General features: G+C 48.7%; 1 protein-coding gene across 2 annotated transcripts in view; it reads left to right on the forward strand.

Moving 5' to 3' along the window:
• The first annotated feature begins 8,511 nt into the window (after nucleotides 1–8,511).
• Nucleotides 8,512–22,600, forward strand: part of LOC140398494 (deoxyribonuclease-1-like) — a 29,102-nt gene continuing 15,013 nt past the window's right edge. The window contains exons 1-6 of one of the 2 annotated variants that reach the window (XM_072487248.1): nucleotides 8,512–8,575; nucleotides 11,240–11,387; nucleotides 11,837–11,925; nucleotides 12,700–12,783; nucleotides 16,797–16,912; nucleotides 22,208–22,320. In XM_072487248.1, the coding sequence (XP_072343349.1) occupies nucleotides 11,250–11,387; nucleotides 11,837–11,925; nucleotides 12,700–12,783; nucleotides 16,797–16,912; nucleotides 22,208–22,320 (540 nt within the window). In that variant the 5' untranslated portion in view covers nucleotides 8,512–8,575; nucleotides 11,240–11,249. Of the gene's footprint in view, nucleotides 8,576–9,861; nucleotides 9,877–11,239; nucleotides 11,388–11,836; nucleotides 11,926–12,699; nucleotides 12,784–16,796; nucleotides 16,913–22,207; nucleotides 22,321–22,600 lie in introns of those variants that run through there. The other variant, XM_072487249.1, reaches the window with a different exon arrangement.

Here is a 22,600-nt window from a genome sequence, read left to right on the forward strand (position 1 = left end):
ATTGGCTCAGCGGCCGGTCAATCACAGGGCCCCCTATTGATTGAGTAGGCCCGCCGTCAATCAACTACATCCCGCCCCCACTGGATCATTGGCTCAGCAATCTGTCAATCAAGCGACTCCCCTATTGATTGGTTAGGCTGGCAATCAACGCAATCCCACTCTGCGAGACCATTAGCTCAATAGTCTGTCAATCACATGTCCCCTATTGATTGGTTAGGCTAGCTGTCAATCAACAATATCCCGCCCTCCCTGGACCATTGGCTCAATGATCTATCAATCAATAAGTCTCCCTATTGATTGGTTAGACTGTCAATCCAAGCCATCCCGCCCTGCTAGACCATTGGCTCAATAGTCTGTCAATCACGTGCCCCCATATTGATTGGTTAGGGGAGCTGCCATTCTATGCCATCCCGCCCTCCTAGACCATTGGCTCAACGATCTGCCAATCACAAGGCCCTCTATTTGATTGGTTAGGCTAGTTGTCAATCTATGCAGTCCCACCCTTACTAGTCCATTGGCTCAACCCAGGGGCGCTGTTTTTGCCACCTCAATGTTCGGTTGGGAGTGGAAGACCCTCAGCTGGGGTAAGGGGGGTATAACCTCGGATTAAGGTGCAGGCCCCTCTACAGGGGTGGGCCGCAATGGGAGGGTGGGGAGGAAGGTGCTGGGGGGAGGGGAGGGGAACCACCCGGGAACCAGCATGCCAGACCACCCAGGCACCAGCATGCCAACCCATGGATCGTGTGTACCCGTTCCCTTGTCCCTGCCCATCTGCCCCACCGACCACCCATAACTCACACCAACTACCGAGGCCGCTGGCCATGCGTCTGAAGGCTATTGCTAATAGGGCATTGGCAGTCCTGCTTAAATGAGGATTTCGCACAACCCAAGTAGATTCCCCAGGTGAGTGGGTCATGTAGCATGTGGAAGTCATTGTTTAGTATCCCAATCACACCTTGATGCCTAGACACTTTGCCTGAACTCTGCAGAAGGCAACACCACAGACACAGCAACCAACATCCAAGCATGCAGAGGCTGTGTCACATTACTCCAGGGTGCTGGGACTGGGTCATAGAATCATAGACCTTACAGGGCCATTCGGCACATCTGCACCGGCCCTTGGAAAGAGCACCCTAACTAAGCCCACACCACACCGCCACCCTAAACCCACCTAACCTTTTTTTTGGATACATAGGGCAATTTAGCATGGCCAATCCACCTAACCTGCACATCTTTGGACTGTGGGCGGAAACTGGAGCACCCGGAGGAAACCCACGCAAACATGGGGAGAACGTCCAGACTCCGCATAGACAGTGACCCAAGCCGGTAATCGAACCTGGGACCCTGGAGCTGCGAAGCAACTATGCTAACCACTGTGCGTCCGTGCTGTCGAGGGCACTGTCGAGAGCAGGGGGGTGATGATAACTCGCTGAGAGTTGAGCTCCAGTGCTCCTCAATCTATGCCATAGTCTGACTCCTGCCTGTCAGCTGAGTGCTCGATTACACTCATCACGGTGTGCCCCGAGGTGGGGTGGGGGGGGGGGGGGGGGGGAGATGCCTGGAAGAGATGGGCGAAGGGTTTGGAGGTCGGCCTGCATTGCGGAATAAAGTGTCAGAGGTGTCATACTGGTTGTTCTCAAGAGTTTTTAATGTGTTGCCCATTTCCCCATTATCCCGATGAAGCTGCCACCCTATGCCCCACAACCTCCCTCACCCCCTACCTAGCCCCCCACTACCTACCTACCCCCCCTCCTCCTCCCACGGTGCCCTCAGTGCTTCTCAATGTGCTTGGCCCTCATGGCTCTACCTCCACGTCTAGGTGTCTCTCCGTCGTGCACATCAGAGGTGAGGGTAGCCAACTGCTTACCTCGTCCCTTGCCTTTCAACACTCCTGGCAGGCGTCCTCTGGGGGCTCTGGGGGCCGGAGGGCCCAGACTCACTTGTCGGCGGCACATGCAAAGCCATGCCACCATGTCCCATATGAAAGCTGCGAGACGCGGCCTCATCAGAGGGGTGGAACTCGGGGGAGTTGATGGACACCATCGCAACTCCATGCGACGGGTCCGAGTTGACACTCAGCACCCCTTCCTCCCACTCGGAGCTCATAGGGCCCTGTGGTTCACCTTGGGACAGAGGGGCAGCTGGTTCAAGCGGCGGCTGCCCCTGCAATATCTGGCTCTGCCAGACTCCACAATGCCTGCACCATCGTGTCGATGCCCTCGGCTCGTCAGTGATTGTGCCATGCTCTGCAGAGCCTCGGTAATGCCCACCTGCGAAAGGGACAAGCTCCACAGCGTCTCGGCCATTTCCATCTGAAAGCGGGACATGTTCCACAGCACCTCATCAAGGACAGCCTGGTACTGGGTAACATCAACCAGCGAGTCAGGCATTCTGCCGAGACCCTCAGTCATGGGCATCACCGACTGCGTGATGCCTTGGACACCTTCACTAATGGTGCCAATGTCATGCACCAGGCTCTCCCCTGCACCAGGTCGCCACCCTATCAGTGTTGGCCTTGGTACCACACATTGCCGGCGACATCTGCTGTACCAGTAGCCTCTGGGACTCCTCCAGTCGGCTATGGACCTGCTGGAGTATCATAGATTCATAGAATTTACAGTGCAGAAGGAGGCCATTCAGCCCATCGAGTCTGCACCGGCCCTTGGAAAGAGCACCCTACCTATCACCACACCTCCACCCTATCCCCACACCTCAACCCTATCCCCGTAACCCCATCTAACCCAACCTATTTGGATATTAAGGGCAATTTAGCGTAGCCAATCCACCTAACCTGCACACCTTTGGACTGTGGGAGGAAATCGGAGCACCCGGAGGAAACCCACGCAGACACAGGGAGAACGTGCAGACTTCGCACAGACAGTGACCCAGCGGGGAATCGAACCTGGTACCCTGGAGCTGCGAAGCAACTGTGCTAACCACTGTGCTACCGTGCTGTCGCTGATATCTTCCTCTGAATGTCCTGACGACACCCTAACGTCGCCATCAGGTGCATGTAACCCTGTGCCAGAGGCTCAGCATCAGGCTGGGACAGCTGGGTCCTGGGATCCAGCAGACCTCCGACGACTGTCTGGCCTGGGGATTCCTGCCTCCATCTGATATACATCAGCAGCTGTGTGGTGCTCCAGAAGCCCGACCACTCGCATTTCCCACCGGTGTGTACATCTGTGTTGGTGGAGGGTGAGAATGACAGCTGTGAAGCCTCGATCATGTCTTCCTCGGATCTCCTCTCCGAGGTGGTCTCCTGGGAGGCTAGAGAGGGTGCCACCTGGGATGGGCCGGTGTCATCAGCTGGAGGACCTGCGGGAGAATGGATTGTGGTCAGTGGGAAGGAGGGTCAGTCAGTAAGGCAATAACAACTCACGTTTGACAAGTCCTCCAGGTGGAGCCCAGTCATTCCTCACCTTTGCGGCTTCCGCCAACCTCCGCGTGGGTGACCGCCCTGTTCACGACCACCACAGTCACCCTCAAGGGCCCGCTTCTCGAAGGAGGTAAGGATTCTTAAGGTCGGCACACGTCTGCCAGTCTGGGCCATCTCCCGACGGTTGTGCGAGAGCTTTTCCTGAGGAGACACAGAGTGAGTATCATTAGCCACACGTGTGCTTCACAGTGGTGGGAGGGGGGGCTGTGAAGGAAGGGTTGCGGGGTTTAAATCAAAAGGGAGGGGTGAAGGGAGGCTTGGGGGGTTAAAGGCAAAGGGGGGTGAAAAAAGTTGGGGGCTGCATTGAGAGTTGGGGGGTGGATGCTCGCATGGGCGGAAAGGTCTCGGGGGTGGGGCTGGTCGCTGCCTACTCACTCGTGCTGCCCGACATAGGTTATTGGCCTTTTTTCAGCACTGGCGTCCAGTCCTCCTGGTCACACTCTCAGAGCTAAGAGCTGCCGCCACCTCGTCCTGGCTGCACTGTGGCTCACCCTCCGAGGCCCCTGGGGGACCAGGACAACTGACCTGGCCTCCATTGCGTCCAGGAACCTCCCCAGGTCCGCATCGAATCTTGGGGCTGGTCTCCTCGGCCCATTGTTGCGAGCTGACTGGGGTTGGTTGAGCAAGTGCTGTTTAAGTGCTGGTCGACCTTGTAAGCAGGGGGCTGGCGAGCACGGTGCCGGCAAATCGGCTGGTGAGACTTCATTTGCGGCGAGAGCCCGTGGAGCCTTGTTAAGCGGATCAATTAACATTAAATAGCATTTCTGGCCTCGCTGGCCTGAGCGCTAGGAAGCTCGTGACAGTTCCTGCTCGCTACCACAGTTAGAAACCTTCCAAAGAATTGCATCCACGGTTTCTTATTCTGGCTGAACGTACTCCTGGAGGTTTCATCAAGTGGCTTTCAACCACCCCAGCAAATCAGCAGTTAATTTCCCCATTTTCATTGAAAATATGTTTACAACTAGTACACAAAAATAGCAGGTTACGTAACAAGTTGGCTGCAAAACATAAAACAAGGAACAGCTGTTAAATGTATTTACTCAGACATTCCCGAGGATAGGAAGTGTTCTTTCTCAAGGGATAAGTGCTGTTACTTCTGTTGTTCACTTTTCACATAAATGATTTTCAACTGGGTATTAGAAGTGTGGATAAATGATGGAACTTCACATTGTGCTAAAATTATTGAAAAAAGATGATCATCATCCCATCTTCCAAAAAGTGCATGAGCTATTAATATATTGTCAAAACTGACCTGTGCAATTTATCATTGAGTCTCATTCAATATTTCATGGTTTTAAATTATAAAGTACACAGGCCATGAAAAGTTAAACTGAGGATAATAAGCTGTCAGAGATTATTTTTAAATGCTATGCTATTATTTTTAAACTGCTATGTAATTTACCCAGTTATGTAAATCTATGTATGAAATTAGTCAGGCAAATGTTCTTCTTCCTGAAAAGCCTATATAGTTCACTAGGCTGCACAAAAACTTGTCCTATAGTTTTTTTGATAATAATTCCAACATTCATTAATTTATATGTTGATTGTTCAGAAAGAAGTTTTATAAGAAATAAATAGATAAATTACATTATTTTTAATGAAATGCATGGAGGAGACATTCTTGCTATGGAGGGAGTACAGCGAAGGTTTACCAGGCTGACTCCTGAGATGGCGGGACTGTCATATGAGGAGAGACTAAATCGGTTAGGATTATATTCGCTGGAGTTTAGAAGAGTGAGGAGGATCGCACAGAAACGTAGAAAATTCTAACAGGATGGGACAGGGTAGATTCAGAAAGAATGCTCCCGATGGTGGGGGAGTCTAGAGCAAGAGGTCATTCTTTGCACTGAGATGAGGAGAAATTTCTTCGCCCAGCGAGTGGTCAATCAGTGGAATTCACTACCACAAAAAGTAGTTGAGGAGAAAACTTTGTGTAATTTCAAGAAGGAATTAGTTATAGCTCCTGGGGCTGAAGGGATCAAGGGATATGGGAGGAAGGCGGGATCAGGGTGTTGAACTTGATGATCAGCTATGATCTTAATAAATGGCAGAGCAGGCTCGAAGAGCCGAATGGCCTCCTCCTGCTTCCATTTTCTATGCATGATTCTATGTATTTACACAACACAGTTATATTGTTTTCAAAAAAGCATATCTCAGTAAGAATATGAGAAAATTCTGAGAACTTCAAAGGACTGGAAAGGGCTGGTCTGGGGGGGAGTGGAACATAAAGTCTTGTTATACGTGGATGACCTGTTGTTATACGTAGCGGACCCAATGGCGGGGATGGACGGCATCATGGAAATCCTGAGGGAATTTGGCCGGTTTTCAGGATATAAATTGAACATGGCTAAGAGCGAGTTGTTCGTAATTCAGGCGAGGGGGCAAGAAGGGGTTGTCGTTCAGGCTGGTAGGAGAAAGCTTTAGATACTTGGGGGTACAGGTGGCACGGGACAAGGGCCGGTTGCATAAGCTAAACCTGTCCCAATTGGTGGAACGAGTGAGGGAGGAGGTTCGGAGTTGGGATGCACTCCCGTTGTCACTAGCTGGGAAGGTGCAGACTGTTAAGATGACGATTCTCCCGAGATTCTTGTTCATATTTCAGTGTCTCCCCATTTTCATCCCAAGGTCCTTCTTGAAGAGGCTGAATAAAATTATCCTGGGATTTGTCTGGGCGGGTAAGTCCCCGCGGGTGAGGAAGGCGAAGCTCGAAAGGAGCGGGGGGGGTGGGCGCTGGCGTTGCCGAACTTTAGCAACTACTACTGGGCAGCCAACATGGCGATGATAAGGAAATGGATGGTGGGCACAGGGTCGGTCTGGGAGCGGATGGAGGCTGCATCGTGCGGGGGCACCAGTTTGGCGGCCCTGGTTACGGCGCCTCTGCCGCTCCCGCCGGCGCGGTACTCGACCAGCCCTATAGTGGTGGCAGCTCTGTGGATCTGGGGCCAGTGGAGGAGGCATATAGGGGAAGTGAGAGCATCAGTGTGGACCCCAATCTGGGCACTCGCCAATTTGCCCCGGGGAACATGGACGGTGGGTATCGACTGTGGCGGAGGGCGGGGACTGTGAGGATGGGGGATCTGTTCCTGGAAGGGAGCTTTCTGAGCATGAGGGCGTTGGAGGAGAAGTTCGGGCTGGCGGGAGGGAATGACTTTTGACACTTACAGGTGGGGGATTTTGTGCGCAGACTGGTGCGTCCTTCCCACGCCTCCTGCTAAAGGAGAGGCAGGACAGAGTAGTTTTTTGGGGAGAGGTAGGTGAGGGTAGAGTCTCAGATATTTACAAAGAACTAATGGGAGCAGAGGATACACAGACTGATGACCTGAAGCTTAAGTGGGAAGAGGGGTTCAGGGGGGGCGGAGATGGAGGACGGCATTTGGGCAGAAGCTCTGGGCAGAGTAAACACGACCGCAATGTGAGCCAGGCTCAGTCTGATCCAGTTTAAGGTCGTGCACCGGGCCCACATGACGGTGGCCCGGATGAGTACATTTTTCGGGCTGGAGGACAAGTGTTCCAGATGCCCCAGTGGGCCGGCTAATCATGTGCACATGTTCTCGTCATGCCCTAGATTCAGGGGGTACTGGCAGAGATTTGCGGACGTCATGTCTCGGGTTTTGAAAACTGGGGTGGTAATGAGTCCTGGGGTGGCAATCTTTGGGGTGTCGGAGGACCCGGGAGTCCAGGAGGCGAAGGAGGCCGATGTCTTGGCCTTTACTTACCTGGTAACCCAGCGACGAGTACTGTTGGCATGGAGGGACTCAAAGCCCTCAAAGACCGAAGCATGGCTATCGGACATGGCGAGCTTTCTCGGTCTAGAAAAGGTTCAGTTCGCCTTGAGAGGTTCACTATCGGGGTTCGCCCGGAGGTGGCAGCCATTCATTGCCTTCTTCGCGGAGAATTAATCGTCAGCTAGGGTAGTGCAGAGTAGGGTGTGGTTTAGGCAGGTCTTTGCGCGAATGGAGCCGTGGTTTGCACTATGTGTGATTTGCTTTTCCTTTTGTACGGTACTATACAATGTCATTGTTTTATATGCCAAAAATACCTCAATAAAATTGTTTATTTAAAAAAAAGAATATGAGAAAATTCAAAGATGAAGACATGTTTTTAAAGTGGGACAGAATCTTGAAAGTGTTCAAGATTTTCACAAGGATTTTTTGTAAGAGACTATTGGATCAGTATAGAATAATGCAGAGAATAAGTAGTTTTGGTGAAATAAGTTCAGTAAACTCTTCATTTCCAAGTCTGATTACACCATCCATACCTATTCCTTCTGAGGATCCCTGAAGCAACCTGACACCACTGCCTACTGAGCAATGAGCAACATGACTCAGCAACTGCGTGAAAAAACAGCAATGATTCTATTTTTTTAAAATATAAATTTAGAGAACCCAATTTTTTTTTTCCCAATTAAGGGGCAATTTAGTGTGGCCAATCCACCTAACCTGCATGCCTTTGGATTGTGGGGGTGAAACCCACGCAGACACAGGGAGAATGTGCAAACTCCACGCAGACAGTGACCCGGGCCAGAATCGAACCCTCAGCGGCGTAGGCAGAAGTGCTAACCACTGCACCACCGTGCCACCCCAAACAGTAATGATTCTAATGCAAGTCGTCAATGATCAATTTTTTTAAAAAACGAAAGCAAAACGCTGCAGAATTTTGAAATCAAAAATAAAACAGGAAATGCTGAAAATACTCAGCAGGTCTGGCACCGTCCATGAAGAGAGAAATATACATTTCAGAAAATGCTTAACTTGCTGAGTGTTCCCAGCATTTTCTGCTTTTATTTTTATCAGTTGCAGAAGGGATAATCAACAAGAGGAACTCAACGTGGTCGATTTCTATGTGGAGGCAACAGGTGCAATATAACGTAAAGGGCCTTTATTATCAGCAAAGCATTTAAAGATATGTACTTTCCCAGGAAATGTCTCCCAATCCCTTCTTACATGCACACAACTGTTCATTTGCACAGCTTGGTGTAATTCTGGAAGCAGGTGTCTTTAAACAGATTTTCCCATGTCCTGGAGGTAATAAACTAATAATGCTTATCAAGCCACAATGTATATTAATACCCAGAGAAAATAAACTAAATGTAGTCTCACTGTGAGACTATTGTGTTGAAGAGTGTTTTGTTCACAGGTACGGTACATCTAAGTTCTATATTATAATTTTGGGAATTTTCTTCGATTACCTTGATCTTCAAATATGGAAATGCTGATGTTGTTAATGTACATATTTGTAAACTCTGCAGTTCAATATATTTTCGAACAGTATAATTGGCTATTATTGAGTGTCATGAATTTTTAACGAAAGGAAGCAATAGCATTTGAGTAAGTATTATCAGTAATTAGTGGTTTTGTGACTTTTATTGTAAAATATTAAATGCGTTAAGAGTTTCCACATTCACTGACACATAGGCCATAGAATCTTACATAGGATATAAGGCTACAGTAGAATGATGTAACTCAGGGGAATTACTTTGCACTGTGCCTGCTTAAAGTTATTGCAAACCATGATTCTAAAAGGAAAATATCTGGGGGAAAATGTATGCATTTTTTTTGTGCGGTATTGAGGTTAAAAAAAAACTCTCTCCCATGGATGCACACCATTGTTCTGGAAACAACCTTAACACCAGAGCAAAGAACAACCCTGATGCTATGTTAATTAGCGTGTTCCACCCTGTGTGATGTTGAGCCATTCATAGATTATCATAGAATTTACAGTGCAGAAGGAGGCCATTCGGCCCATCGAGTCTGCACCGGCTCTTGGAAAGAGCACCTTACCCAAGGTCAACATCTCCACCCCATCCCCATAACCCAGTAACCCCACCCAACACTGAGGGCAATTTTGGACACTAAGGGCAATTTAGCATGGCCAATCCACCTGCACATCTTTGGACTGTGGGAGGAAACCGGAGCACCCGGAGGAAACCCACGCACACACGGGGAGGATGTGCAGATCCGCACAGACAGTGACCCAAGCCGGAATCGAACCTGGGACCCTGGAGCTGTGAAGCAATTGTGCTATCCACAATGCTACCGTGCTGCCCCTTTCAGCACAAGAAGATCCTCGGTTGACTATACTGAAATAACAATGCAGCATTCACACACCTAGATCAGACAGAGATCTCACTTCCGTCCACAACCCATTGGCCCTTGCTGGAATGGAAGTCTGGCTGAATGTGTGAAGGCCCCGCCATGGTCAAACAGCCTGCCAGTGCTTACTATCCAAACTCACTTCTGAAGAATGACCATTTAGGTCACATGGCAGAATGCTACAAATACATTCAAGTGACCGCATTGAAGTGAAGTTTATTGAATCCGTGAAAGGAGGGAAAAATGTGAGGAATAATAATATTTGGATTTAATCTTTTTGTTCAAAGAGGCTAAGGCCCAAGGCCTATGGTGCAAAGACATTGAAATAATAGGAGAGAATATAAGGTAATTCAAAGAATTGTGGAGTGTGATGTAATGTCTGAATTATAAAGCTTGCAAGAGGAAAGCGGTGAATCAGAGAATCCCTACAGTGCAGAAGTGGGACATTCAGCCCATCGAGTCTTCACCAACCCTCTGAAAGAGCACCCTACCCAGGCCCCCACCTACCCCCCTGCCACCCCATAGCCCATCCCTGGACACTAAGGGGCAATTTAGCATGGCCAATCCACTTAACCTGCATGTCTTCAGACTGTGGGAGGAAACTTGACCACCCAGAGGAAACCTACGCAGATGCAAGAAACTCCACATAGTGTTACCCAAGACCGGAAGTGAACCTGAGTCCCTTGTGCTGTAAGGCCGCAGTGCTAACCACTGTGCCACCATATTTCAACAGAGGTCTTGGAAAGAATAATTTGGAGTCAGCAACAATTGTATGCGTCTTAATGATACGAGCGCACAATGGTTTGTACTGTTGCTTCACAGCGGCAGAGTCCTGAGTTCGATTCCCGCTTGGGTCATTGTCTGTGCAGCATCTGCACGTTCTCCCCGTGTCTGTGTGGGTTTCCTCCAGGCGCTCCGGTTTCCTCCCACAAGTCCTGTTAGGTAATTTGCCTGTTCGGTGAATTGGACACTCTGAATTCTCCCTCTGTGTACCTGAACAGGTGTCGGTGTGTGGCGGCTCAGGGTTTTCACAGTAACCTCATTGCAGTGTTAATGTAAGCCTACTTGTGACACTAATAACGATTATTATTATGAGCTGTTTTCAGGAAGATGGAAAACAGCAAAACTTCTGGGATCTCAAGTCATTTGGGAGAGTGTGTAAACCACCAATCATTAACCCAATAAAGGTTTCTGTAAAAAATAAACATATTCCACTGGAAAAAGCATATTCCACCAGTTAGAGAAATCTTATTTAACACCATTTTCACAGTAACTTAATTGCAATGTTAATGTAAGCACACTTGTGACAGTAATAAAGATTATTATTATTAATGGTATTATAATTCAGGGAGGAGGAAGAATCTGCAACATGTGCATTCCTGCTTTACTTCATACCAGGTTCTATACTTATCTGAGAAGAGGGTGTTACTTTGAGAGATTTGTATCTACAGTCCTTTCTTCTATAATCTTCACCAGTATAACAAAGAGGTTTAAAATTTCAATGCATTAGTCATCAGAAAAATGTGTGTCAAAAAATCCAGCAAAGCAGTTAGCATATCTCCACAACAACTGAAGCTATCAAATTGGCGATTAGATTAATATGTTATTATGTTGTAATGTACCTTGACTGGTACATGTCTAATAAAATTTCAACTCGAGTCTTAAAATCTTTACTTCATTTAATTGTTCCTTTCTCTTTTTGTTCAAGATTCACAACAATGGCGCTTCTTCTGTTGATGGTTCTGATTGGCTGCTTTATGCAGGGAAGTCAAGGGCTTAAGATTTCTGCATTTAACATTCAGAGATTTGATCAGTCGAAAGTCAATGATCCTGTGACTCTTGATATTCTCATCCAGGTCAGCATAATCGAAGCAAACATTTGAATGAAAATGAAAATCGCTTATTGTCACAAGTAGGCTTCAAAGGAAGTTACTGTGAAAAGCCCCGAGTCGCCACATTCCGGCGCCTGTTCGGGGAGGCTGGTACGGGAATTGAACCGTGCTGCTGGCCTGCCTTGGTCTGCTTTAAAAGCCAGAGATTTAGCCCTGTGCCAAATCAGCCCCAGACTTTGTGGGATAGAAGTAGATTGAGCAGGGCAGCATGGTGGCACAGTGGTTAGCACTGCTGCCTCATGACACCGAGGACCCGGATTCAATCCCGGCCCCAGGTCACTGTCGTGTGGAATTTGCAGGGTCGGTGAATTGGCCACGCTAAATTGCCGCTTAATTGGAAAAAAAGAATTGGGTACTCTAAATTAATTTTTAAAAAGTAGATGGAGCACACGCTTATTTCAATTTTCTCTTAGATTTTACAAAGGTATGACCTTATTACCATTGAAGAAGTCATGGACGCTGATAATTCAGCAATAACAGAACTGGTGAGGGAACTGAATCGGTAAGTAAGTAGAAGCTTTTGCCTTGATTTTAACTTGGGCGAGAGTTTTTATTTATTCTTTCATTGGATGTGGGCATCACCAGCAAAGCCAGCATTTGTTGCCCATCCTTAATTGCAATTGGTTTATTTGGCTATTTAAGAGTCAACCTCTTAAATGTAGGTCTGGAGTCACATGTAGGCCAGACTGGGTAAAGGTGGCAGATTTCCTTCCCTAAAGGACTTAGTGAACCAGATGAGTTTTTATGAGATTGATAGCTTTACAATCATCATTACTGAGACTAGGTTTCATTCCACATTTTTTCTTAAATGGAATTTGAAGTCTGCACAGGCTGCGTCAACCTCCTGTCCAAAACCAGTGGATGGGAGAGGAATGGTGGGAGGCAGGAAGAAAACAGTCTTGAAAACTGAGGTAAATAGTTGGATGGGGAAGGGCCATCCCTTCATGAAGACATGGGGAAGCCTATCAATAAATAACACCAATAGTGTGTTATGCCAAACCTTATCATTATTCATTTTAACAATAAGTATCCTCTTTCTCGTGTATGGCATAAAATGTTTATATTACTCTTGTTAAGATTTTTTGATGATTGGTTGCATTTTAGTGGAAAACAGAAAATGCAAAAAGAACTCACACTCTCTTCGTGACTGAGACCAATATTTGAATTCATGTCATATTTAAGATAGCTTAATTCTTCATATTGGATCATAACTTAAAGATTTTATACATCTATTTGAATTATTTCAAATAAGCAAAAAAATGTATTTGTTTTTCAGCTCAACCAAGCTGCATTACAATTACATCATCTCCGATCACCTTGGCCGCAGTTCATACAGAGAAAAATATGCATTTGTCTACAAGTAAGTCTCCTACTTCAATACAGGTTGTTCATCAGTTGACCATCCATCAATGCAATGGTGGACAGTTGGATTAAGTTGGCTAGATTCATTTATTTGCTCTACTTTCTCAAATTGTTAGTTGCCCCATCACATAACTACATGAGGTCCCTTGCTTTGTAAAATAAAAGACAGACAGTCTATGGAATTTACGCAAATAATATTACTTGACTGCCCAGCGGAAAATACATTTGAGTAATGTAGGGAAGTGCCTTTCTGGCAGGTATCCACGTCAGTACAAACAAGCTGAATGGCAAATTTCCCCTCCGCTATTCCACACCTTCTCCAAGATCTGAATGTATTCAAGTTCAGCGTTGTGGCATATTTTTATGTCCACCCTCAAGGTGAGCTTGGGGGCTGAGAGTAGCATTGAATCAAGCTGGAGGGTGTGGTGTTTAAAAGCACAATTTTTTCAATTAAAAATTCCAAAGCCAAAAATGCAATTTATTGCAAAAGTGCATATCCTACCCAGAATATGTTTTATCCGCTAAGATTTGATTATCATTTTTGGTTATGGCTCTTCTAGTTGTGATCATTTTTGGGCACTGCGCTTTCAATATTAAATCTATGTAGGTAATGATAACCAAAAACACAGTGCTGGTGTTTAATTGATGCAAATTTAGTAAACACAGACAGCTTGAACTTCATGATATACTCATTTGCTTTTGATATTGTTTTATGATACAATTTAAAGTGCCAGATCTTATTTTGAAATGGACATTTGAACTGTCCGACATTAATTCTGCTAATTTCTGTAGAAGATCCAGGCATCTATTAAATTTACTGGATTTTGCTCCTGAAATTTCTAACAGTCTGTCTATGGCATTTCACACTGAACAAGACTGATGACTTAATTATTTTCAAGGCAGAACCAATTGGTGCAGTAATCTAATCAAAATTTTAATTTATCTTTTCAAAAGATAAGGCTTTAAAAATGAAGACTTAAAACATACAGTGCAGAAGGAGGCCATTCGGCCCATCAAGTCTGCACCGACCCACTTAAGCCATCACCCACCCTATCCCGGTAACCCACTAACCCCTCCTAACCCTTTTTGGGCACTAAGGGCAATTTATCATGGCCAATCCACCTACCCTGCACATCTTTGGACTGTGGGAGGAAACCGGAGCACCCGGAGGAAACCCACGCAGACACGGGGAGAACGTGCAGACTCCGCACAGACAGTGACCCAGCAGGGAATCGAACCTGGGACCCTGGCGCTGTGAAGCCACGGTGCTATCCACTTGTGCTACCGTGCTGCCCAATACTTGAACTAAGCCAACAAAACAGGCGATCCAAGGGTCAATCTTCTGCGTCAAGTCAGCAAATTCTCGCTGTCAGAGGCATTAAGGTATTACAGTTAGCCCCAGTATTGCAGGTTAGGGAAGGGGAATCTTTCTAATCCTATTCAATAGGCAGTAACACCTGCTAGAAAATGTGCCATTGTGTTTGGCAGGTAATCAGGAGGATCTCACAGAGTCAGTTTGCTGACCATTGTTGCCTATAGACTTACAAAGTGAAGAAGGGCATAAGGTATCAGAGGTATCAGAAAGTAAGCAGCACCCAGGGTGTACTGATTCACAATATACTCAGAGCTCAATGGCTATTAATTTCTGAATCAAACTTCAGAAAACATGCAAATCAAGGCAATACATCAATGGAACTAATTGAATCTAATTTTGGGGACTTGACAAAGCCTGGCTTTGGCAGTTTAATTCTACCTTTTAAAAGTATATATACAATACCGTTATAATATGGAAATACCCAAAAGCAAAGCTTTCAGGAGAAACAGGGAGAATAATGGGCAGAAATGTAGTTTTATCTTCTGTTTGAGCTGCTATAGATATGGATACAAAGAAGCATTCCCAGTTTGACCATGAAGGGGATTTTCTGGCTCCACAAGCTAGCGGCGGGATTTGCGACAAAAAAAACGGTTTCACACCAGGGGCGTCATTCTCCGACCCCCCCGCCGGGACAGAAATTGCCTGTCCCGCCGGCGTAAATCAAACCTGGTATTTACCGGCGGGACCAGGCGGCGTGGGCGGGCTCCGGGGTCCTGGGGGGGGGCGCGGGGCGATCTGACCCCGGGGGGTGCCCCCACAGTGGCCTGGCCCGTGATCGGGGCCCACCGATCCGCGGGCGGGCCTGTGCCGTGGGGGCACTCTTCCCCTTCCGCCTCCGCTACGGCCTCCACCATGGCGGAGGCGGAAGAGACTCTCCCCACTGCGCATGCGCGGGAAACTTTCAGCGGCCGCTGGCGCTCCCGCGCATGCGCCGGGAAACTGTCAGCAGCCGCTGACGCTCCCGTGCATGCGCCGCATTTCCGCGCCAGCTGGCGGGGCAACAAATGCCATTTCCGCCAGCTGGCGGGGCGGAAATCCCTCTGGCGTCGGCCTAGCCCCTCAATGTTGGGGCTAGGCTGCCAAAGATGGGGAGCATTCCGCACCTTTGGGCCGGCGCGATACCCGTCTGATTGGGGCCATTTATGGCGCCAGTCGGCGGACATCGCGCCGTTGGGGGAGAATTTCGCCCCAGGGGTGTCAAACCTGTTGTGAATCTCCTGCCCTGCCTCGCCAGACCTGATGGGTTTCCCATCCAGACCTGGCAGGACATTGCAATGTCCTTATCTGCATTAAGTTGAATACATTTATTGGGTTGGAAGCCCGATCCAATGGCCTCCTATAATGCTCAGCCACCCCCCCCCCCCCCCCCCCCACCAGCCAGGGGTTCCACTGGCATCAATTGGTGCAAGTCCTGAGAAATGGGGTCCTGGTGGCCTGCACTCCAAGGGTCATATGGAACTAATTGAATCTAATTTTGGGGACTTGGCAAATTGACCCTCCCTATAATTTGCATCTAGGGTGCCAAGGGGGGTCCTTCATGGGATGTGGGGATCGGGGGAGGTTTTGCGGGTCTGGAAGGGATCAGGTCGTTTTTTTTCCTGGGATGGGGATCACGGCTGAAATTCCTATCTGCAGCCTGTAAATCCAAGTGTCTGTCAGCATGTCAGGATTTCAGAACTCTGAGAGAAGAGTGAAAGTCTTTCCATTTGTAGCCTTAAACACCTTAAAATGTCTCCCAGCATGCAAATATTAAAGATGTGTGAGAATAAGGTGTAAGTCTTACCATCTGCAGCCTTAAAAACATTCAGCTGCCTGTCAGTATGATAAAATGAAAGATCTGTGAGATGAAGGTAAAAGTCTTCCCTTTAATGTGGTGGAAATATTTGATGTTGTTTTCTCAATGTCAATTTCATTGCCCTTTAACTTTTTCAAGCCTGTGTGCATGCCCAGAAACCTAAAAGCTTTGAACTGGATTGTTTACATTCGCTTCCATGGACCATTGCCTTTTAAAATCCTCTTGATTGACAGGTACAGGAAATTTCAAAGGAAGGCTTATGGTTGTTTATTTATATGGCTCCACAGGGATCTATTAACTCTGAAATACTTCCTCTTTAGAGAAGCTGTTCTTTCTAAATGCAGTTTATTTTTAAGAGGCTGTCTCCTTGTTCTGAAGAACTTCCTCGAAAGACCAGGTGCGCTGTTGCATGCGATTGGAGTGGGGGAGGGCCTTGCCAATGATTCTGAGGGGGGGCGAAAGAGTAGCAACAGTATTCTGGGATTGAAGGACCATTTAAAAAAGGCGCCTGGATCTCTGAGGTGTGGGACCTGCCAGCGGGTTTAGGTCCCGCCCCTCTCAGGGCCACGTAAAAATCCTAATCATCTGGGAAAAACATTTTGAAGTGCCATGGATTGGCACGTTAGCGTTGCACCTAGCACCAATGGGAATCACTCCGGTTTTCCCACTGGCGGAAGCACTGAATCTGCAAAAGGACGAATCGCAGCCCATATTTAAACTTCAATGCACTTGGAAAATCATTGCATTAATCTTTGGTAGCAGTCGAATACAATTATTCCTGGCAGTCAAACATGGCTACTGACTTTGTTTCATTCTCCACGGTTTGTTTTATTTCTGATAGTGAGAACATTCTAAAGCCTATGGCGTGGTATCACTTCGACGATGGCTGTGAAAAGTGCGGGACCGACACTTTCATTCGTGAACCTTTCATAGTGCACTTCCACTCCCTCACTACAAGTAAGGTTTTAAATATTTATTTCTGAGGAAACCATTGGCAGCACTAAAGCTGGTAAATTATGGTGTGGCTGCTGACACATGAAAAAGACAAGGTTCAAGATCTAATTGGAAGGAGGCCTGCTTTACTCCTGATGAAATATGCTGTTAGTAGCCAGTTGGAAGAGCAAATAATCTACTGCCACATTTCACTGGTTTGTGCTCTGACAAAGAAATATGGTACTCAAGAAAATTGTTTTTTTGCTGCGGATTTTTAATGTCAGCACTAAGCAGTACCAGGACCCTGTAAGTATCATGCCTGTCCTTTACAAAGTCACTGTTATGGATAAATTGAACTGGTTCAAGTGGGCTTAGTCTCCAAGTCTGGTTTTACTTAAATTATGAACCATGTGACAACGAGTAAAGGCTGATTTATTATTAGTAAGATTGTGTTAAAATGGCACCATACCAGAACAATTTTTACTTTATTTTTTCCTCCTCCCAATCAAAGCCTGAAAGGAAAAAAAGACAAATTGCTCTTATAGTTTTTCCCATTGTTTCCCACTGTTACTCTAAATCACGAGGATGTTCAGTAACTCATTATCCGATGCTCTTTCCCTCTTAATGAGAGACTATGGGTGGGATTCTCCGACCACCCACCGGGTCGGAGAATCGCCGGGGGGGGCGGGGGGGCGCGGCGTGAATCCCGCCGCTCCGACGCCAGCTGCCGAATTCTCCGGCGTTGTTTTTTGGGCGGGGGCGGGGATCGCGTCGCGCCGGTCGTTGGCCGTTGGCAGTGGCCCCCCTGGCGATTCTCTGGGCCCCATTGGGCCGCGCGGCCACCCATTTTCGGCCAGTCTAGCCGGCGTGGATAAGACAAGGTCCATACCGGAGGGACCTGGCTTTGAGGGCGGCCTGCGGAGTCCTCGGGGGGGTGCGGGGAGATCTGACCCGGGGGGGGCCCTACGGTGGGCTGGCCCACGTTTGTGTCCTACCGATCTGCGGGCGGGCCTGTGCCGTGGGGGCACTCTTTCCCTCCGTGCCGACCTGTGTAAGGCTCCGCGATGGCCGGCGCGGATAAGAAACATCCTGCGCTTGCGCAGGAATCACGGCAGCGGTTCTGTGCATGCGGCAGAACATGCTGGCGCTCCTGCACTGACGCCAACACGCGCCGGCCGGCGGAGGTCCTTCGGCACCGGTTGGCGCGGCGCCAACCACTCCAGCGCCAGCCTAGCCCCCGGAAGTGCAGAGGATTCCGCACCCTCCGGGCGGCCCGACGCCGGAGTGGTTCACGCCACTCTTTGGCGCCGGTACAGCCCGCCCCGCCGGTTGCGGGAGAATCCCACCCTATAGGGGCGTGATTTTAACTGACTCAAAACTCATTCATTAAACAGAGGTAAAATCCGCCCTTGTACTCTGGTGCTTCCCTCTAACAGGCTTAGATCAGGAACTCGCCAGAAGGAAAATTATTGTCATAAATGTAGGAAAATGCGAAGTTATGCACTTTGGTAGGAAGAATAAATGAGCTGAATATTATTTAAATGGAGAAAGCCCGCAGAAAGCTGTATCACAGAGAGATTGAGGGTGCTCGTGCATAAATGACACAAAGCCAGCATTCAAGTTCAGCAGATAATAGGGAAGGCAAATGGAATCTTGGCCTTTATTTCAAAGGGAATGGCATATAAAAGTAGGGAAGTCTTGTTGAAACTGTGCAAAGTACTAGTTAGACCACACCTGGAATATTAAGAATAGTTTTGGTCCCCTTATTTAAGGAAAGATACACTAGCAATGGAGGCAGGTCAGAGAAGACTTATGTGTATAATCCCAGGTATGGAGAGGTTTTCTTATGAGGAGAGGTTGAGTAGATTGGGCCTGCACTCATTGGAGTTTAGAAGAGTGAGAGATGACCTTATTGAGACATATAGGATTCTCAGGGGGCTTGACAGTGTAGATGCTGAGAGGTTGTTTCCCCTTGTGGGAGAGTCAAGACGGCATAATCTCAGAAAAAGGGGTCACCCATTTAAGAGATGAGGAGGACTTTCTCCCCTCAGAGGGTAATGAATCTATGGAATTCTTTACCGCAGAGGGCTGTAGGGGCTGGGTCATTAGGCATGTTCAAAACTGAGATTTTTGGTCAGCAAGGGTATCAAAGTTATGGGGATAAGGCAGGAAATTAGATTTGGGGATTATCATATCAGTCATGGTGTCATTGAATGGTGAAGCAGATTCTATGGGCCGAATTACATACTTGTGCTCCCACATCTTATTGTCTTATAATTTACCAACCCATGCTACAGCTTTGGTTCAAACATGGGCATAAACACTGAACTCCAGACATAAGGGGCGGGATTCTCCGACCCACCGCCGTGTCGGAGAATCGCCGGGGGTTGGCGTGAATCCCGCCCCCGCCGTCCTCCAAATTCTCCAGCCCCCCAAAATTTGGCCCAGCGTGAATCGCGCCGCCCGCCTCGGAGAATGGCGGGGACCGGCGTGACTCAATGGGCCCCGGGGCTGCCCGAATTCTCCGGCCCGCGATGGGACGAAGTCCCGCCCTTTTTCTGCCAGTCCCGCCGGCGTAAATTGGAGTAGGTCCTTACTGACGGGACCAGGCAGCGCGTGCGGCTGCCGGGGTCCTTGGGGGGGCGTGGGGGATCTGGCCCCGGGAGGTGCCCCCACGGTGGCCTGGCCCGCGATTGAGGCCCACCGATCCGCGGGCGGGCCTGTGCCGTGGGGGCACTCTATTGTTCCGCACCGGCGGCTGTAGCAGTCCGCCATTACCAGTGCGGAAACAAAGCCCTCTACGCATGCGCGGGGATGACAGCAGCACACACTGGCATTCCCGCACATGCGCCACTTGCACCAGCCGGCGGAGGCCCTTCGGCACCGGTTGGCGTGGCGCCAAGCCACTTTCCCGCTGGCCAGTGGGCCGCAAACCACTCCAGGGCGGGCCTCGCCCCTGAAGGTGCGGAGGAGTCCGCACCTTTGGGGCGGCCCGACGCCGGAGTGATTCACGCCACTCCGTCCCGCCGGGGTTGCCCCCGCCGATTACGGCAGAATCCCACCCAGGGTGAGAGTGAGTGCCCTTGACATCAAGGTCGCATTTGACTGAGTGTGGCATCAAGGAGCCTTAGAAAAACTGGAGCCAATGGGAAACAGGAGGAAACTCTCCATTGGTTGGAGTAATATCTAACACAAACAAAGATGGTTGTGATTGTTGGAAGTTGATCAACCTCAGTTCCAGAACAACATTGCAGGAGTTCCTCAGGCCCATCCACTTTCAGCTACTTCATCAATGACCTTCCCTCCATCCTAAGGTCAGGAGTAGGGATGTTCCCTGATGTTTGCACAATGATCAACACCAGTCACTACTCCTCAGATACTGAAGCTGTCCATGTCTATATCCAGGCTAGGGCTGACGAGTGACAAGTAATATTTGCAACACACACGTGCCAGGCAATGACCATCTCCAACAAGAGAGAATCTAACCATCACCCTTTGACTTTTTATGGCATTACCATCGTTGTGTCCACCACTATCAACTACCTGAGAGGTATAATTGACCAGAAACTCGAACAGGACTAACCATATAAATGCTGTGCCTCAGAGTCCAAAGACGTGCAAGTTAGGTGGATTGGCCATGATAAATTGCCCTCAGTGACCAAAAAGGTTCGGAGGGGTTATTGGGTTACGGGGATAGGGTGGAAGTGAGGGCTTAAGTGGGTCGGTGCAGACTCGATGGGCCGAATGGCCTCCTTCTGCATTGTATGTTCTGTGTTCTATGAATCCAATGGCAACTCACCTTTTGATTCCCCATGCCTGTCCACCATCTACAAGGAACAAGCCAGGAGGGTGATGGAATATTCTCCACTTGCCTGGATGAGTGCAGTTCCAACAACTCTCAAGAAATTTGATACTATTGAGGACAAATCAGCCCGCTTGATTGGCACCCCATCCATAAACATTGACTCTCTCCACCACTGAGGCTGAATAGCAGCAGTGTGTATCATCGACAAGATGCACTGCAATAACTGAAACACATGGGAACACCACCACCTGGAGGTTCCCCTCCAAGCCACTCACCATCCTGACTTGGAACTACGTCGCTGTTCCTTCATTGTCACTGAGTCAAAATCCTGGACATCCCTCTCGAACAGCATTGTGGGTATACCTACACCACATGGACTGGAGCGGTTCAAGAAGACAGCTCACCACCGCCTTCTTTAAGGCAATTAGGGATGAGCAATAAATGCTGGCCTAGCCAGCAACATCCACATCCCTGGAATTATTGTTTGTTACATAGGGGGGGATTCTCCGACCCCCCGCCGGGTCAGAGAATCGCCAGGGGGCGGCCTGAATCCCGCCCCCGCCGGCCGCCAAATTCTCCGGCACCACAAATTCGGCGGGGGCGGGAATCGCGCCGGTCAGCGGGGCCCCCCCCGGCGATTCTCCGGCCCGCGATGGGCTGAAGTCCCGCTGCTGTAATGCCGATCCCGCCGGTGTGAATCAAACCACCTCTCTTACCGGCGGGACCAGGCAGCGGGGTCAGGCTCTGGGGTCCTGGGAGGGCGCGGGGCGATCTGGCCCCGGGGGGGTGCCCCCACGGTGGCCTGGACCGCGATCGGGCCCACCAATGGTGGGCCTGTGCCATGGGGACATTATTTTCCTTCCGCGTTGGCCATAGGCTCCACGATGGCCGACCCGGAAGTGACCACCCCCCGCGTATGCGCGGGGATGACGTCAGCAGCCACTGACCCTTCCGCGCTTGCGCGGACTTCCGCCGTCCGGCAAAGTCCCTTCAGCCCCAGCTGGCATGGCGCCAAAGGCCTTTCCAGCCGCCCGGCGGTGCGCCAACCACTCCGGCATGGGCCAAGCCCCTCAAGGTGAGGGATTGGCCCCTAAAGGTGCGGAGAAATCCGCACCTTTGAGGCAGCCCGACGCCGGAGTGGTTCCCGCCACTCCATCCTGCCGGGACCCCCGCCGGGTAGGGGAGAATCCCGGCCATAGTGTTCCGATGCACGTTTGACCTTATAATGGAATTATTTTATTCATATATATATATATATTTTAGAATGCATAAACCAACACAATTTGAGTCAATTGTACCCAAAACAGAAACCCTTGGCGATTGTATTCCTCAATATTTTATCTTTATTTCTATGGCTCTTGAAGGAAATTATATAAAATGGATGTTTATATCCCCTCAATAGAAATTTAAATATAGCTCTTGCCTTCAAAATAACCTTCAATGAGTGAGACCTAAGAAGTAATGGCCATCATAAACTAAACGATAATAACATTTATTACAATATGTTTTGACAGTTGTCAAGGATTTTGTTCTCGTAGCGATCCACACCAGTCCAAGCTATGCAATCAGAGAGGTTGATGCATTGTATGATGTTTGGGCTGATGCAAGGAATCACTTCAATACAGAGGTATGCTTGATTAAGCTAAGTAGCAAATGTATTACACTCTGTAAAAGTCAAGATTTTTAGACCAGTTTTTCAGCGAATAAGTAGGGGTTTGGCGTATGCATGAATAACATTTTTGTGGATTTGAAATCTGTGCTTGTGAAGGGATAACTGTTATCCACAGAATCCCTAGAATTCCTTCAGTGCAGAAGGAGGCCATTCGGCCCATCGAGTCTGCACCGACCCTCTGAAAGAGCCTACCTAGGCCCACTGCCCCACTGCACCCCTGTAATCCCACCTGACC

The sequence above is a fragment of the Scyliorhinus torazame genome, chromosome 21 (assembly GCF_047496885.1).
Source record: "Scyliorhinus torazame isolate Kashiwa2021f chromosome 21, sScyTor2.1, whole genome shotgun sequence".
Classification (NCBI taxonomy): Eukaryota; Metazoa; Chordata; class Chondrichthyes; order Carcharhiniformes; family Scyliorhinidae; genus Scyliorhinus; species Scyliorhinus torazame.